This window comes from Mirounga leonina, unplaced genomic scaffold (assembly GCF_011800145.1).
Source record: "Mirounga leonina isolate KUSES-001 unplaced genomic scaffold, KU_Mleo_1.0 Mir_151, whole genome shotgun sequence".
In the NCBI taxonomy this organism is placed as follows: Eukaryota; Metazoa; Chordata; class Mammalia; order Carnivora; family Phocidae; genus Mirounga; species Mirounga leonina.
Window position 1 is genome coordinate 58,185,863 of NW_023270377.1, and position 16,280 is coordinate 58,202,142.

Below are 16,280 nucleotides of genomic sequence, written 5' to 3' on the forward strand. Positions count from 1 at the left end.
AGTTTCAACCAGTGTTCTTGTTCAGTACCTGCTGATTTAGAAAGCAGCGGGCTTGGAGGTGCCTGGCTGGCTCAGGAAGTGGAGCATGTGACTCCTGATCTTGGGGTTGTGAGTTCAAGCCCCACATTAGGCATAGAGCTTACTTCAAAAAAAAAAAAAAAAAAAAAGCAGTGACTCACCACTATTAACCAAACATTCGTGAGGATTCAAATCCTAACTTGAGGTTTCTCTTGTTATGGTAATAAGATTTGTCACCATCTGGGAGCATTAAATCAGAATCCTTAACAGGAAACATAAAAAGCCTCAAATGTTTGTTGATTGACTGGTTACCTTAATTCAATTACACTGTTTGGAGTGCTATATATAATACAGTTTTCAAAAACAAACAAACGTCACAGCTCTTTAAAACCTTTATCTAAATTATCTGAAATTCTGTTTTGTCAAGATGTCAAATACAGATCATGAATACATTCTAAAGAAGTTCATATTCAATGTCATCAGGAGGACTAAGTCCACACAAGTACCAAACATCAAGGGCATTTTTGAAACTGAATCTTTTAGTTACTGGGTAATTAATCTATAGGAGCACAACCTTTCAGAACGACTAAATCTTTGTTGAATTGGACCAGTTCCTTCGGCATCACACAAACGTGACTGGGACACACTGGATCTGTTTTCAGTGAGGATCAGGGCCGAGGATCCGAAGAGGTGAAGGCCACAGTGTAGGCTTTCTACCCGGCCAACAGCAGGTTTAATATTCCATTGAGTCATTTTCCTCATGCGGGCTCTGTCGTTCAAACACTGTAATTATTTCATATATTTTTACCTAGTTATTATCTTACTCACCACAGGCACCTGTAATTTTTCTGTATTTTTTTTTACTGCTCATTTACTTATTCTTAATTCAGCTAATAATGGTTCCACATATTAAAATTATCATGGGGAAAGTAAGTGAAAACCTCCTAGGACGGAGAGGCAGCAGATTCATTACAGCCTACAACAGGGAATAAAATATTATGTATACTTTTTGCAGTAAGTACATGCTAATTATGCAGCTATTTATAAAACACTTATCAACATTCAAACTGATACTCTTCAGTGTTGTTGTTTTTAAAGCCCTGCTTTGCATACAGGATCTCTGCTTGCAGCTGAAAACAAACTTTGGGGGTCATCTGCCCACTGACTAGACAAAGCTTGGTATATTCATTACATTATGCTATATTCCTTTCATGATGGTACAATAATGTATTTATAGGGGGCACTATTTTATATGGGGCTTAAAGGTTTATAATGTACTTTCACACACATAGCCTCATTTGATCCTCACATCAACCTGATGAACTGGGCAAGGACAGGTATAATTACCCCTATGATACAGACGGGGTTCAGAAAGGCTAAGGATAATTGCCAAGTAAAACAGTTTCTTTCTTTTTTTTTTTTTTTTAAAGATTTTATTTATTTATTTGAGACAGAGAGAATGAGAGAGAGAGAGCACATAAGAGGGGTGAGGGTCAGAGGGAGAAGCAGGCTCCCTGCTGAGCAGGGAGCCCGATGCGGGACTCGATCCCGGGACTCTAGGATCATGACCTGAGCCGAAAGCAGTCGCTTAACCAACTGAGCCACCCAGGCGCCCAGTAATACAGTTTCTAAGATGCAGGTCTTAAACACAGGTCTTCTGACTTCAGAGCTTGTGCTTTTCCCACTGTGCTATGGGGCCTCTTTACTACCCTGCTTGCCTTCGTGGAGCATCCTAACATCCTGAGCACCAAATCTATCCCTTCCTTCATGCAGCATATGCTTGGAAGGCAAGTTCTCGAATTTGGCCACCTGGGTTCATATCCTGGCTTTCCTACTTACAAACCACGAGACCCTTTGTTAGTTAATTGGCCATTTAGAGCCTCAGTCTCTTCATCAGTAAAGTCAGAGGATTGCTGTTAAAGATGAAATGAGACAATATTGGTAAACCGCGTAGAACAGTATCGGAGACATATTAAGTGCTCAGCAAGTGTTAGCCACCATCATTATTATTGATCCGCCCCCTGGAAATAATGTGAAATCTTTTAAATGGCCATTTTGGGAACTTTCCATAAGACCTGGCCTCTCTGGGTTTAACTGTGATGCTATTCCCATCACACAGCTGCTCCCATGTTTGTGAGAGCCTATGAACTTGAAGCTCCCAGGTCCGCTTTCTCGGCTGTCATTTTTCTTTACGTGCCTCCCATTTTCTTGCTCAGAATTTTTTTTTTTCTCACTAATTTTTCAGAATTCTCTGCATTTTTAGAAGCCTCTAGTTCTTGGCTATTCTTTTTAGTCTTAACTCAGGGTCTAGTATTCACCGTAGAGAACTAGGACGTGGACTAACAACCCATTGCTGGATTCAACCCACTACTGTTCTAACTCTTACTAGCTAAGGAACTTGGGGAAAATGACATATCTGCTCAGTCTCACTCCCCTAATGCAAAAAGAGTACAGATCCCACGGTGTTGATATGAGGCGGAGAAAATGTATATAAAGTACTTTGTAGAATATCTGATAATACGGTCATTTTTTGAGAAAGAAGACACCATGATCACATCATATCATCATCAAACCAAGTATTCCTTATTGGCAATAAAGTCTCAAGTTGCATATCTGCAGAAGTAAATTGCTCTCATAGTAACCTATGGATTGAACGCTTACAGAAACAATTGGGCGACTACAATGGTAAAATTTGGCTTCAATAAAATTTAAGCTGACAATTTTCCTTAGACATCTAAATAATATTCCTAAAAACTTGGCTTCATCTAGAGAATAAGAACCCGATGCTGTTTTGTAAATCATCAAGAAAAGCAAATTTTGATAAAAGTTCCTCCTAGGGAACCCCAGTCAACTTAGAACATCCCGGGTCAATTTTACAGAGAAATAAATGATGGAGGCCCTGCCTTTTCAGTAAAGGAAGCTGTTGTGTTTGCTTTGTCTCTGTATAAGGGATACCATATATATAAAGGTAGTTTTAGCTAAAACTGAGTGGCAAATCTGTATTCTGTTTTTTCCTCTTTGCTTCAAGAAATGAAATAAATTCTTCCCATGACCAAAGCATAGAGTTCGTGTATACTAAGCCAAAAGAAGTTAAGATGCTAAGGAAAAAATATTTGGCCAAAACTATTGCTGTATTTACATTTTTTATAAATTTTATATAAGCCATTGATCCCTTAAGATTCTTTCAGCTGTAATGACAATCTGTCCTGAACGACAAAGACCTGTATTTGTTGACATAACAAAGAATCTTCAGCAGGGTAAGCTTCAGGACTGGTACAAGTGTAATGATACTATCAGACCCATTTTTTTTCCTGACTCTCCATGCATTTCAGCTTTGTCATAGGACTTATTTCCCTAGTCATCGTAGGAAGGCCATCACTGGCAATTGGGGCTATAGGCTTCCTGCTCTCTTTCTTAAAGGTTAAGAGAGCTTTTTATCCAGAAGCCCCAGGAAGCCCCTCTTTGAATCTCAGTCTACTTTGGGCCTGCAAGATGAGAACAAACCATGACCAAGGGCAGCCAACTACTGAGTAGCTAGACTGACCCACTGAGATGGCACTGATGACAAGGACAATGTCCATTGCAACTGGTATTATTTAGTGCTACATGGAGTTTCTCCAAACATTTGCCAGAATATGTGTAATCTTAGGTGCTCACTTGGCTCCATGTGCCTTGATTTCTCCCACATGGAAAATGAAATAAATATCATACCAGTCCTTTTTATGCCTCACATGTGGGGGCTGGGTGCTGGGAAGATAAAGTAAATGATGGGAAATTCTCCAAATCAAGGATGTAGTTACTAAAATTCAAAATAACATTAACTTAATTGTGATCACTTACTGAACTGAAGGCCTGCATGCATTTGTACAAATAAAAATATGCTAGAGTTTAATCATAAAACACATAATTAAGACAACAGGGGAGCAATGCTGTAGTAAACACCAAAAGCATTAAAATATTACATACTCTTTGTCTACTTCTAAAGTAAGGAAATGATCGTATATGTGGGCAAAGATTTAGCTGGAAGGATGTTGATTCATCCCATTGTGTTTGTCATAGGAAAAAATTTTGAAAAAAACCCCGTAAATATCCAATAGGAAGAGGCTAAGAAAATAGATTATGACATATCTACCATATAATATTGTGAGTTAATGAAAATGATAGCATGTTTTTCTCATGTATCTGTGTCACCTTGTTGCCCAGCACTATATGACACAGTGTGTTTAATAAGAGTTTATGGAATTAACTGAAAAAAAGATGTAGTTTCATTTATATATATATAAACATACATTTATATGTCTGAAAAGATATCCACAACATACTATTAAGTGAAGAAGAACATATTACAAAAAAGCATATACAACATAATCTTACTTATATAAGATACCTATATAGAAAAAACTGAAGAACTATTGAAAAAAACTGTGGAGAACTATTTAATGGCAGAGAAAGATATTCATAAAATAGTTTTTAGTGACAAAGCATACAAAATTACTTACAGTATGATTCTATTGTTATATTGAAAAATATAGAACTACATGTGAAGAAAAAAAGACTGGAAGGATACATACCAAAATGTTAACAATGGTATTACCTGATAGGGTTATAGGTAGTTTTACTTTTCTTTTTAAAGACTAGTGGAAAACTGAGCTGAATTTTACATGCAAATTTTAAAAAGATTAAAGAAACTGAAGATGAAAAGTACAGAAATTGAACAAATATAATTAAAAAAACTCATTAGAAAGCACTTGTATTCATCAGGTGAAATCGTGTTCCAAGCATATCTAATGAATAGAGATTCTCTCTTATTAGCACATAAAAGACCTGAAATATTAATGTTAAACAGAGTTCTACCATCTTCCTCTGTGCTAAAAGCAAAATTGGAGGATTAAGGACAGAAATAGGTGTCAGTGGCTCAGGGCTCAAATCTTTTCTGTACTAGTAATTACCTTTCTCTGAGCAAATCATAATTTTTCATTATACTCGTTTATTGATTTGGAAAAAGAGTAGTGAAAGTACGGACTTCTTCATAGGGCTGCTAGGCACAGTCACAGATATTAAGTACTTTGAAAACACTCAGCCAAAGCAACTCACTTTAATGTGAGTGCTTTACTGGAACGGGGTTAAGTGTGTCCCTTCTCTCATGTTAATAATGGGGGATAACCCACTCGCTCAGCTTTACACGATTTCTCCCCGTCGCTTGTGCAAGAGGCGTTAAGCAGTTTATGTATATTTGTTGTTTTGTCTGCTTATCACCTTTTTCTCCACTTTCTCTGTTTTTCTTTCTTTCTTTTTTTTTTTTTAAGATTTTATTTATTTATTCATGAGAGACAGAGAGAGAGAGAGAGAGGCAGAGGGAGAAGCAGGCTCCCAAGGAGCAGGGAGCCCGATGTGGGAATCGATCCCAGGACGCTGGGATCATGACCTGAGCCGAAGGCAGACGCTTAACCATCTGAGCCACCCAGGCGCCCTCTCTGTTTTTCTTTACAGGCAGTCTCTGGGGGGCTGTCTGTGAAAATCTTTTGCCTTCCTTTGACCAAGACGTCAGCAGGGACCCAAGCTAGGCCAACAAGACCCTCCTTCCTAGGGATGTGGGAATCAGGTGAGGGCCCAGGATGCTTGGAGCAGATTTGCCCCCAAAGCACAGTCTTTACTTGTTGCCCCTGAGGCCCCTTTTGAAAGTCTGGGCTCTCCTAGGATTCCTTCAATTCTCTGAGTGACCCCACATCCCTCTGGGGCATTCCTATATTCCTTACGACAGTCACAGTTGGTTTATGCTACTAATGACCAAAAAAACTTAGCCTATATAAGAAGCCCACATAACATGTTCCTAGAGAGAAAGGGGAACTACAAATTGAGTCCTCACCATCTTCTGTTTGCTCTCCTGTAGCAGGGTAAGCCCCTGGCATCCCTGGGATGCCCTCCCTAGGCATCACAGAACAGCAATTCTTGTTTGAGGCTCTCATTCCCAGTATCTAAGAACTAGACTGATGTTGTCCAATATGGCAGCCACAAGCCACACATGGTTATTTAAATTTAAATTAATGAAAATTAAGTAAAATTACAAAATCAGTTCCTCAGTCATAGTGAATTTCAAGGCTAGCAGATACTGGTCTAGCACAGAAACAGAATATTTCTATGATTGAGAAAAGTTCTACTGAATGCTTCATTTATTCGGTTTCAGTAAGTTAGGCCTACTTTGCTTTTAGTCAAATGAAACACAGATAAACATGTATCTTGCAATCTGTTATCAAGAAGTATTCTTAACTCTAAGGGATAAGCTCTTAAAGAAATAATCTGCGAAGAAAAAAAAGTGACACACTCCAGGCTTGGAATCCAACGACCTGGATGAATCCTGACTCTGTCACTTGCCTTGGGCATGTCACCCCACTGTTTTTGAGTCCCAGAATCCTTGTAAAATAAAGCTAATACTAACCCAATAGACACCTGTAAGGATAAAGGAATATAATATGGGTCAATGCTGTTAGCAAGGTGCCTGACACACAGGGAGTTGATTCAAAATAGAGCAATGGAGAGAATCTAACTTCTCGTAGGGCCAAGTATGAAGGAAGTGATCTGAGGGCACTAGGTAGTTTAGATGACAGCCAGCCATCCTGGATTCCCTCTGTCTACTGAGAAAAGAATCAGGATCGGAAATCACAGGCCTCTCTTGATTCCACTGTTCACCTTCCTGACTTCCTCTCCTCCTCCCACTACCATTTTCCCTACACCTCCTGACCTGGACATAGCATGGACTTTCCCTCTAGAAGCTTCTATTTTAAAAACAGAAGTCAGTGATATGAATGTTCTTAATCAGCTCCAAAGGAGAACAAGCTAATAAATGAAGAAATCAGAATTTGCAAAAACACAGAAGCCTGGTGCTTGGGGTTTCTACTTGTAAAGATGGTATGGCGTGGCCCGCTATACTCCCTCGCTCTTCTTTGCATTTTGTTTGCCTTAACCTTATTGACATGCTAACTGTTGGAAAAAAATAAGTCTGAACTCAGTGGTGGTTTTTATTTTTCCTTCTAACAAGTCTCAAAGGTCTAATAACGATTACCATGCATGGAGTTAAAAGAGCACAGAGAGATCCTGAATATGTTAACTTTACTTGAGAAAAACTGAATATAAGCCAGAAAGAATATATAATGTTTGTGAGTCTCATTAAGCTGTCATTACTTGGAAAGATAGTTTCCAGGCAAATAAACACCCAAATCTCACTCTTGCAGTTCCTTCTGAATAACACATTCAACTCAAATCTCCCATCCTCACACATTCCGTTGACTTCAAAGAGAATTATGACTGAACAAGAAAATGAGAATCAGGTAAGGCAATTATAATTCTGAAAAAGAAAAACATGCAACATTGATTGGATTGCTCAGAGAAAAAGAAAGCCATTCTCCTTCAATAGATTTTACTCCTCAAAAAGCCAAAGTGTTTTGGGGTCTACATTTTTGTTGCTTTAAAAATAAAGCAGAACTGGAAAATATACTTTCACATGACCCCTGAAGTTGAGGGTGTAACTCAATAACATTCACCATTTTTATTCAACTTGATTTTCTGAATGCTCTGTGTGCCAGATACCATGTACCAATTGGTCAATTCAACAGACTATTGACAAGACGCCCCAGACAAACTCAGCGCTCCAGCTGCCCAGGGGAACTGCCATTAGAATTTCCAGTTTTGTGTGACTTCAGTCAGTGTGAGAATAATAAAAATAAAAACAATGAAGAAATCCATTTTGTATCTGGAGGAGAGAATGCACCAGGACAGATGTCAAAGTAAAGCTACCCCATGATGGTCACTTTTTTGGTATTTATGCGCAAAGGGATTAATACTGGGGCTTGGAGGAAGAATGCAGGCAGGCCTGGGGCCATGCTGTCAGGTACCCTGCAGAGGCACAGAGTCTGTCTCCAAGGTTAGGGAACTGTCCCTACGAATACTCTCTAAGAATACTCTTCTCCATAACTTTCTTTAGCCTACCTCCCAGGTAGGCATCACCTTCCTGAGGTAACTTGGCTCACATTTCTCTACACAGGTAATGAGGAGGAGATCCTTACACGCGGCACGACAAAACCTACTAGAGAGGGCTGGAGTCTACGCCAGGGGAAAACTGCGGGCGTTTCAGTTTGACAAAGGTGGAGGGCATGACCCTGCCTGGACTGTGACTTACCTTCAGAGAATGAGATAATGACCATATAGATGTGGGGCATCTTCAAGGGAATAGAGACTTCAAACCACAAAAGGATATTGGGCCACCAGGGCTGGGCAAAGCTGGGTATTTGGCATAAAAACACAGTGCATCATAACAAAGTCATTTAAAACAGAATCTGCAGGAGGAGAAAAGCAAAGCAGAAAAAGAAATCAGGTTTTTTGCAGAAGTCTTTAGAAAAGCAAGAGTATCTATTCGTTTGTTCTTGGTTGATGGTCTTCTGCATTGGCTTGGGGGATTGTGGTTTGGCTGTACATAGAGACACTGCAAATAAAAACAATAATGTTCACAAGCTTGAGACCAAAACTCAATGTCTTAGGACAGTGAACCAAAAGTATAGTATTTTAAAAAGAGACAGCTTTTACCAACAGCACTGGTCACCTTAGCCACATGTATATTAAAAAATACCTATAATTAAAGAGCTACCCATGGGCATTTCCACATGTGCAGGATTCACATATGGTCATTTCTTTGTCTACCTTACACCATATATCTTATGTCAACATCTGTTTTCCTTTATGTCTTTTCCACCCCTTGTTTCCATAGGGAGCAATGAAAGATGAGTGGACAATGGAATTCTAGAAAAAGGAGGTGATAAGAGCAGAAAGTTGGTGAGGGAAACAAAAGCAGGGGGAAAAAAGGATGACATAAAGTCTAGGAGCAGTAACTGAAGTAAAACAAAACAAAACAAAACAAAAGCTCTCTGGTATATTAAGATGGTCACTGAGATTTTGTGAAACACATGTCATTTTTCAAATAGAAAATGGTAAGAAATGTAAATATTTTAATTGAATATATTAGATTTCCAATGTCTATATTTTAAATGAACTTATGTTTTAAAAATTGAGCTATAACTGATGTGTACCATTGTGTAAATTTAAGGTGTACAACATGTGGATCTGATACATTTACATATGACAATATGATCACCGTCCTATTCGCTAACATCCCTTTCAAGTCACGTGATGCCATTAGACTCATTACAACCCATGAGTGTATTCCCACCCTATTGTCACTTGGTGTTACCCGCTATTTTAGTCCCATTATTCAGCCTCAGAGAAGAAGCTGAGAAGGTGCCAGACAAACTGTAACTTTTCCCCTTAAGTGCAAAAGGACTTTGGCTTTGTCTAAGTTTAACCTCTAGGGTCACCTTTATATAAATTTTAGGTATTCCCTAAAGATAGGGGAGTAATGCTTGCTTATAAGAGTCCCCAAAGAACTATGCTACAGAGTAGCTTAAATTTTGCTAAAGCAGAGATTTGAGTAGGGGACTCAAAGGCTGGCGAGCTGGTCACCTAGCAGAGTAACCACCCAGCACCCACATTTCAATGTGGCTTTTCTGTTCTCTGCTCATAGGCAGTAACTCTTGAGAACTGATTTAAAAAATCATTTCCTACTAGAAAATAATTTCTCAAGTCACTCAATGACTAATGCTGATCATAGAAGTAAAAAGTTTAGGAAACTAATAGGTCTTAGGCAGAAAACAGATGTTTTGGTAAATTAAGAGAATGTACTGTCAGACCCAGGGGTGTTCCTTTCTATGATGAAAACCAGTTTCACTGTCAACTCTGAGGTTTCTCACTGTATTATAAACCCCAAAATGCCAAAGTCTCCCACTCTTCTGCATCCGTGTTTTGTGGGCCTGTACTTGGGTTACTTTGAGTGTCCAGGAGGACTGTGTAGAACATTCACATTCTTGATGATGAGAAAGATAATGATTTGTTCTTTATCTCCAAGCCATGAACATTACTTGTAAGAAGAATAGAATCAGAAAAAAAATGCAGAGAATGAAGTTCGATATTAAATTATGATGTTAACCTGGTTCCAACAACAAAAATGGAAGGGTCAGGAATCACATTCTCCATGCCAGCCACAGAATGCACTGATTTCTAGGCTTCAATTTCTGAAGAAGCAATAATCTAGTCCCTACCTCTTTTAGAGGTGACTTTAAAAGGAAGAATATATTTGTTCTTCATGGGTAGGAAAGATCTTACAGATCTTTGCTTAGATGCCATAGTCTCTCATATACAAGAATCTTCCTTTTCAATCAATATTCACTTTACAGAACATGCTGTTTCTTGCACTAGGCAATCACACATTCTGGGCAAATAGTTAATCAGAGGGGAAAGGCCGGTTATATTTTTCCTGACACCAGGTTCTAGAAATTTGGTTTATTTGGGGTTATGTATGCCTCCGAGAAGCAAGGACTCCCCTTCTAGGGTCCATTGAGGGTTTCCTTTCTCAAGAAAAGTTTTTCTCACATTCTTCTTGCTCAGACATCTTCAACCATTCCCCAATGCTTACTTAGCTTTGCCCTGAAGAGCCTGTAAGATCTGTAGTCAAATTCTTAGACCTTACCTTCCTCCTCCCACTTATATATATGATAGTCTGGCAGAACCAGACCACTTGGTCCTCCTTGCCCATTTCTAGGTCAGTACTAATGTCCTTCAATATGTCAGGCTTTGTCCCCAGTCTCTTGTTACTAGCATCCCACCTTCCTGAGGGCCACTTCAAAGGCTATATTCTCCATGACACTTTGCCTGGTCCCCTCAGCTAGTCCCCTCCTGAAGCACTAGCCACATTCTGCCTTATGTTCAAGTTATTTGCACATCCCTCTATGTCCTTTAGCAGGTTACAAACTTCCTGAGGACTGGAGGGTGGTTTTTTTGGTTCACCTTACCTAGTCCAAAGCACCCAGCATTGTGTCTGCCCAACAGAATATTCAACACATACTGAACCGAAAATGACTGCTCTGGAGTCAGAGATCCTGGCTTTTATATAGACTACTCCCCAATTAATTTGCTACATGAGAACAAATCTGGTAACCTGCTTATAAAATGAGAAGCTGGAATGAGGAGATAAAATAAGTCAATCAGTGGCAAAATACTTTTTGGAGGTATATAATAATGATGATGACTTTACCTTGATTATATTGCAAAGGTGATGGAACTGGGCTCTGAACTATCACTAAGTATTTGAGTAAATCTTTGAACTTCTTTTAGTGATAAATGTTCATCTACGGGCTCGGTGTGTTTAAAATAATAACCTATTTTTCTGAGACAGGCCAGTAACATAGGATTTTTTTTTTTTAAGTTGAATATGTGCTGTTCCAAAGTCATGTACAAGATGGTAACTGAAATGGAGAACAATATCATAACTCTGAACATGGAGTTTAGTGGTGAAATTCATCTCATTCATCCTCAAATCTCTGAGTCTTAGTCAAGAGGACTGGTTCACTGTGAGACAGTATTATGAGTTGAATGATTTCCCCCTGAAAAAGATATGATGAAATCGTAACCCTCACTACTTAAGAATGTGATCTTATTTGGAAATAGGGTCTTTGCAGATGTAGTTAAGAAGAGGTCATTAGTGTGAGCCCTAATCCAATATGAATGGTATCCTTTATGAAAAGGGGAAATTTGGACACAGAGGCAGATGTACAGAGGGAAGGCTATGTGAAAAGCAGGGGAAATGCCATGTGAACATGAAGGCAGAGATCAAAGTGAAGCATCTACAGAACGACGAATGCCAAGGGTTGCTGGCAAGCTACCAGAAGCTAGGAGAGTGGCACGATTCTCCCTCGTAGCCGTCAGAAGGAGCCAACTCTGCTGTCACCTTGATCCTGGACTTCTAGCCTCTGGCACTCTCAGACAATACACCTCTATTGTTTAAACCACCCAGTTTGTGGTCCTTTGTTATGACAGCCCTAGCAGACTACCACAGGTGGGGGTGTTCAGTGACACCCTGAGGCAGCCTGAGGATCTACAACTGCAGACAGAAACATTTTACTCTCAGCTGGAACAAGGTGGTGCTTTTTATGTAGACATCTTCAAATCCTTTATGGAAACAGATAGGATTTAAACGATAACCTAATGGATGTGTATGGAAGGCTAATCCTAATATGCATGAACTAGACTGTGCCATGTACAAAGGACAGCCAGAATTGGAGTGGGCAGAGGAGGGTCAGAAGGATTGCTCCTTGACTTGGCCACACAGGAATGCTTTCCAATGTTGATACACATAACTCCCCTCTGAAACTGTGTGGCTACACACACTGAGAATGAATTCAGGATTTTTTTTTACAGTGCTCCGCATGGATTTAATGGACACACAAAACTGTTTTTGTGTTTACCTGTTGCTTCATTTAAAGCTGGCTCAAGGCGTATTGTTTCTAGAAAATGCTCTAAAATTTTTTCAGGTGTTCCTGACATCACAGTATACCTGGATAAGAAATAAAAACATCATTAGGTTTTCAAAAGTGGGCAAATTATTAATGAACAACTTTTTACATATCTAAGGTTTTTGTGTTTTCTATTTTATTTGGTTTTCACATATTTATTCATGTTTGGAGTCCCAGAGAACCATAATGACCTAACTCATGGCCCATATTCTCCTTATGGTAAGAGAGACCATATACCTTGCCAAAGCCATATGGGAAGGCAATGAAGAAAACCCCCACAAATTGAAGTAGTTACTAAAACATTATTCTTTTTTCCCTACATGGAACTAAAGGAAACTTGGAAAGTGGCTCTCGCATGCTGGGAACTGAGAAACTTCAGCCTTGCTCCAAGGGGAATGGAAAGGAACATGTAAATCACAGGGCAGTTCAGGTCAGGCAGGGGGAGATGGTGAGGGGAAGTGACAGTAAACTAGGCTATCCATATATGGGTTATTTGTAGCAAAATCTCAGTCCCACATTGGATTCCCCTGCCTATTTCTGGAATGCTCTGTCTTTCCCAACTGTATACTGGTATGTGCTTTGGAAACACAGCTAAAATAAAACAAGAGAAAGGAAAACAAAACCCTAAACACCAATGAGCAAACAAACTCCAGTAGCATCGGAATAGGAAATAAATCAACGGTAGAAAATCTATAGAATTTATTTTACTGTCAAGTATCTATAATTTTGGGGTGGGGGTGTTAGTCATTATTTCAGAAGATCCATCCATGGGTTTCATCAATCCACAGGATAGGATTTATGTTTTAAACTGAATGTGGGTTATTTCAAAGTCATTTTGAAGATGGCAACAAAACAGTGAATGAAAACTATAGCCAAAACACATTAGGATGATCTGAGTGATCCTATTCTAAAACTCAGACTTTGCTTTTCTGCTCGGGATTTCACTTAGAGCAAAATAATGGGAAGAAAAACAACAATGAAAATAAAACTCGAGTATGTTCAGAAAGCAGTGGTATAATTCGGCTCCAGGAGAACCCAGATTTCTTTGTCTCCTCACCAACACCCTTTCTTTGCCTGTTTGAGACCTGGCGGGAAGTGTGCTGAGATCCCAAGAATATCTGTAACGTATTAATTCTCAAGGTCTTTACCTCCTGCCTGAAGGAGTATAGAAGAAGCAATCCAACATATAACCCTGTGCACGAGAAAACACAGGTAGCAAATGCAGGCTCCCTGGAAGGTAAGGTGACCATTAGTCAAAACTACTGTGTGTCTGCATGTGAGTGTGTGCATGCACTCAGGACCAGAAAGAAGCTGGAGTTACATCTTTGAGGAAACCTGGCTTGGAGCCTAGAGGAGGAAAGAGGGAATAGAAAAATAAATAATCAAATATAATAGAATTTAATCTCAAAAAGAATACTCCTTTCTCAAAATAAAGAAGGCAAAAGACATGGTTTTTTCCTCTTGTAGGCAGTGCTGGGGCCAAGGCTATGTCTCTGGAGCTCATTCTGAACAGGAGCTTGTTTGTTTCTGAAAACAAGTTTTATTTAAATAAGAGTATAAATGCATTAGATCGAACACCAGTTACTTGGATTTGACAGGGCCCCGGGCAGCTATTGCTAGGAGGCTGCAAGCTCTAAAGCTGGCTACAGAACGGATACATCAGTTTGACATTTGTTCCTGCCTCAAAAGTTAAACTCTGCCAGGTTGGCTTCACATTCTGGTGTTCTTGGTTTGGACATCCCTTAGCTAGAGGATTATGTCTGGTCAAAAAGAATAAAGACGTGTGTGTGTGTGTGGGGCAAGCCAAGATAGGAAACTATCACCTCATTAGAGAGAAGCAACCTCTCTAACTGTCCGCCTGGTCAATCTCAGACCCAGGGGATCTTGTTTTTGCTACCAATGGCTCCCTCTAGAGGTAAAACTGGGGGCTGCCTTAGCCCATCCTCCCCCTCCCCAGCTCCATAGATGGCTGGGCAGGTGTGGACACTCTCCTAGGGCAGGGAACTCTCGAGAGGGATGGCCAGGGAGCTTCTGGCCAGACGTGTTCATCTGTGATCTTGCAGCTCTGGGCTTGGCTGAAACATCATGTTATTGCGTTGTTTCACGCTGGACTCTGCCAGATGCCCTCTGCTTGACCTCTGCTTAAATGAGGGACTTGAATACCAGACAGCATGGCTCTCTTCAGTTTATTGCGTGAAGGAGCTACTCTAGCTCAAGTTAAAGAGAACCCCAATTGGTTACATTATCCAAACCGTGGGCTTTTAAGGCCATGACAGAAAATCTTTTCCAAACGCCAAGTCTGGAAATGAGGACACTTCTATCTGCACCTAGAACAACAACAATAAAAGATGCGGAGGGAGGAGAGCCTAAAAGAGACTATCTTTCCGCAAACAGGGTGGAGCTCAGCAGTTGGGTGGTTGACAGTCTAAGGAAAAAGCAACACAGTAACTAAAACAGGAACAGTCACTTCAAAATCTTTTTCTCCCTAAAATCATGTAACCACAGAGCAGATATCTAAAATGGTAAATGTCTGAGAGCCTCAGATAGTTTATTCATCATGAAAAACACTGTCCTGCTATTGATGTTTTAATAGCACCCTCGGAGCTGAGTGGCTTGGGCAGTCAGGCAGTTTTGAAAGTTTAACATGTATACATAAAAACTGTTCTGGATTTCTCAGGGGAAAAGTGAATCAGAAAAATAACATTACTATCAGCACCAATGTGGTGACCCCCTTTGAGCTCAAAAAGGATGGTTTCTGAAAAGACAGAGGCCCTAAAAGTTCCTAAGTTGTAAGTCCATCCATAGACATCATTGTTGGTCTCTTATCAAAGTTATCCAGAACATCAGGCCAAAATTCACTTACATGGTGTCCCCTTTTAACTCTGGTCTGGCTTCAGAAAGCCCAACATGGGAAACGACCCCTTGAGAGAATGGTTTTTTCCTCTTCAGAGAGCTGATCTTGCCTAGTGCATTATTTTGTGCTGACTGATATTTCTTAAATGGTTTGCTGTGAACATGCACACGTTTTTGAATTATATAAGAAATCTGGATTGGTCTACAGAACACAAAAAAGGAGATATAACGGAAATCAGATCCAGGCCTAAAATAAATTGAATACATGGCTTCTCCTCTTCTGTTCCCTTTAGTTTGATTTCATAAAAAAAAATCTATATTTGGAAGGTGCTCTGAATGGACTATGTTGTAACAAGCAAACGCTTTTGATCATTCCCCCATGGTATGAAGAGGTGAAGGAAGTGGGCCTCCAGGGGACTTCTTGGTCAAATGTTTCAAGGTTAAGGAGAATTTACAAGGCTTCCTTTTTCCGGTAGCAAACTTTTCCTGAGACATCTGAGGCATTATTAAAGAATGCAGATTACCACTATAAAATGGTCTAGATATATTTAAGCCCACTAAGGAAAATCAATGGGGAGGGGCCTAACCTTCACATAAAAAATGTTCTCATTCTGATCCCTTGTAGGCTGAAAGAAGACTGTTGAAAACATTTGTGTAAGAACATTTTTAAGAATGGATAGTAGTGAAAAATAAAAAAAAATAAATAAAAAATTCTGGGTGGCAATTTATAGGTTTGTAAGTGAAAGGGTAGTTTTTTTTTTTAATATAGTCTGTTTTATGTCAGCCCTTTTGAAATGTATCGGTCTGAAGTGTTTAGGTGATAGTGTTGAGGATACAGTATTTACATACTGTATTGTTTTTTGAAGATTTTATTTATTTATTTGACAGAGACAAAGCGAGAGAAGGAACACAAGCAGGGGGAGTGGGAGAGGGAGAAGCAGGCTTCCCGGGGAGCAGGGAGACCGATGCGGGGCTCGATCCCAGGACCTTGGGATCATGACCTGAGTCGAAGGCAGA

At 39.7% G+C, this 16,280-nt stretch overlaps 1 protein-coding gene and 1 long non-coding RNA gene across 9 annotated transcripts in view; one reads left to right on the forward strand and one right to left on the reverse strand.

Moving 5' to 3' along the window:
- The window catches only part of RAPGEF4 (Rap guanine nucleotide exchange factor 4), a 288,792-nt gene that overhangs the window by 40,138 nt on the left and 232,374 nt on the right, over positions 1–16,280 (reverse strand). For 7 of the 8 annotated variants that reach the window (XM_035007755.1, XM_035007754.1, XM_035007752.1 and 4 more), the window contains 2 exons: positions 12,363–12,451; positions 8,270–8,348 (listed from right to left, as the gene is read on the reverse strand). In XM_035007755.1, coding sequence (XP_034863646.1) covers positions 8,270–8,348; positions 12,363–12,451 — 168 coding nt within the window. Of the gene's footprint in view, positions 1–134; positions 788–8,191; positions 8,349–12,362; positions 12,452–16,280 lie in introns of those variants that run through there. The other variant, XR_004679678.1, reaches the window with a different exon arrangement.
- The window catches only part of LOC118012325, a 54,372-nt gene that overhangs the window by 27,780 nt on the left and 10,312 nt on the right, over positions 1–16,280 (forward strand). The gene's annotated exons all lie outside the window — the stretch shown is intronic.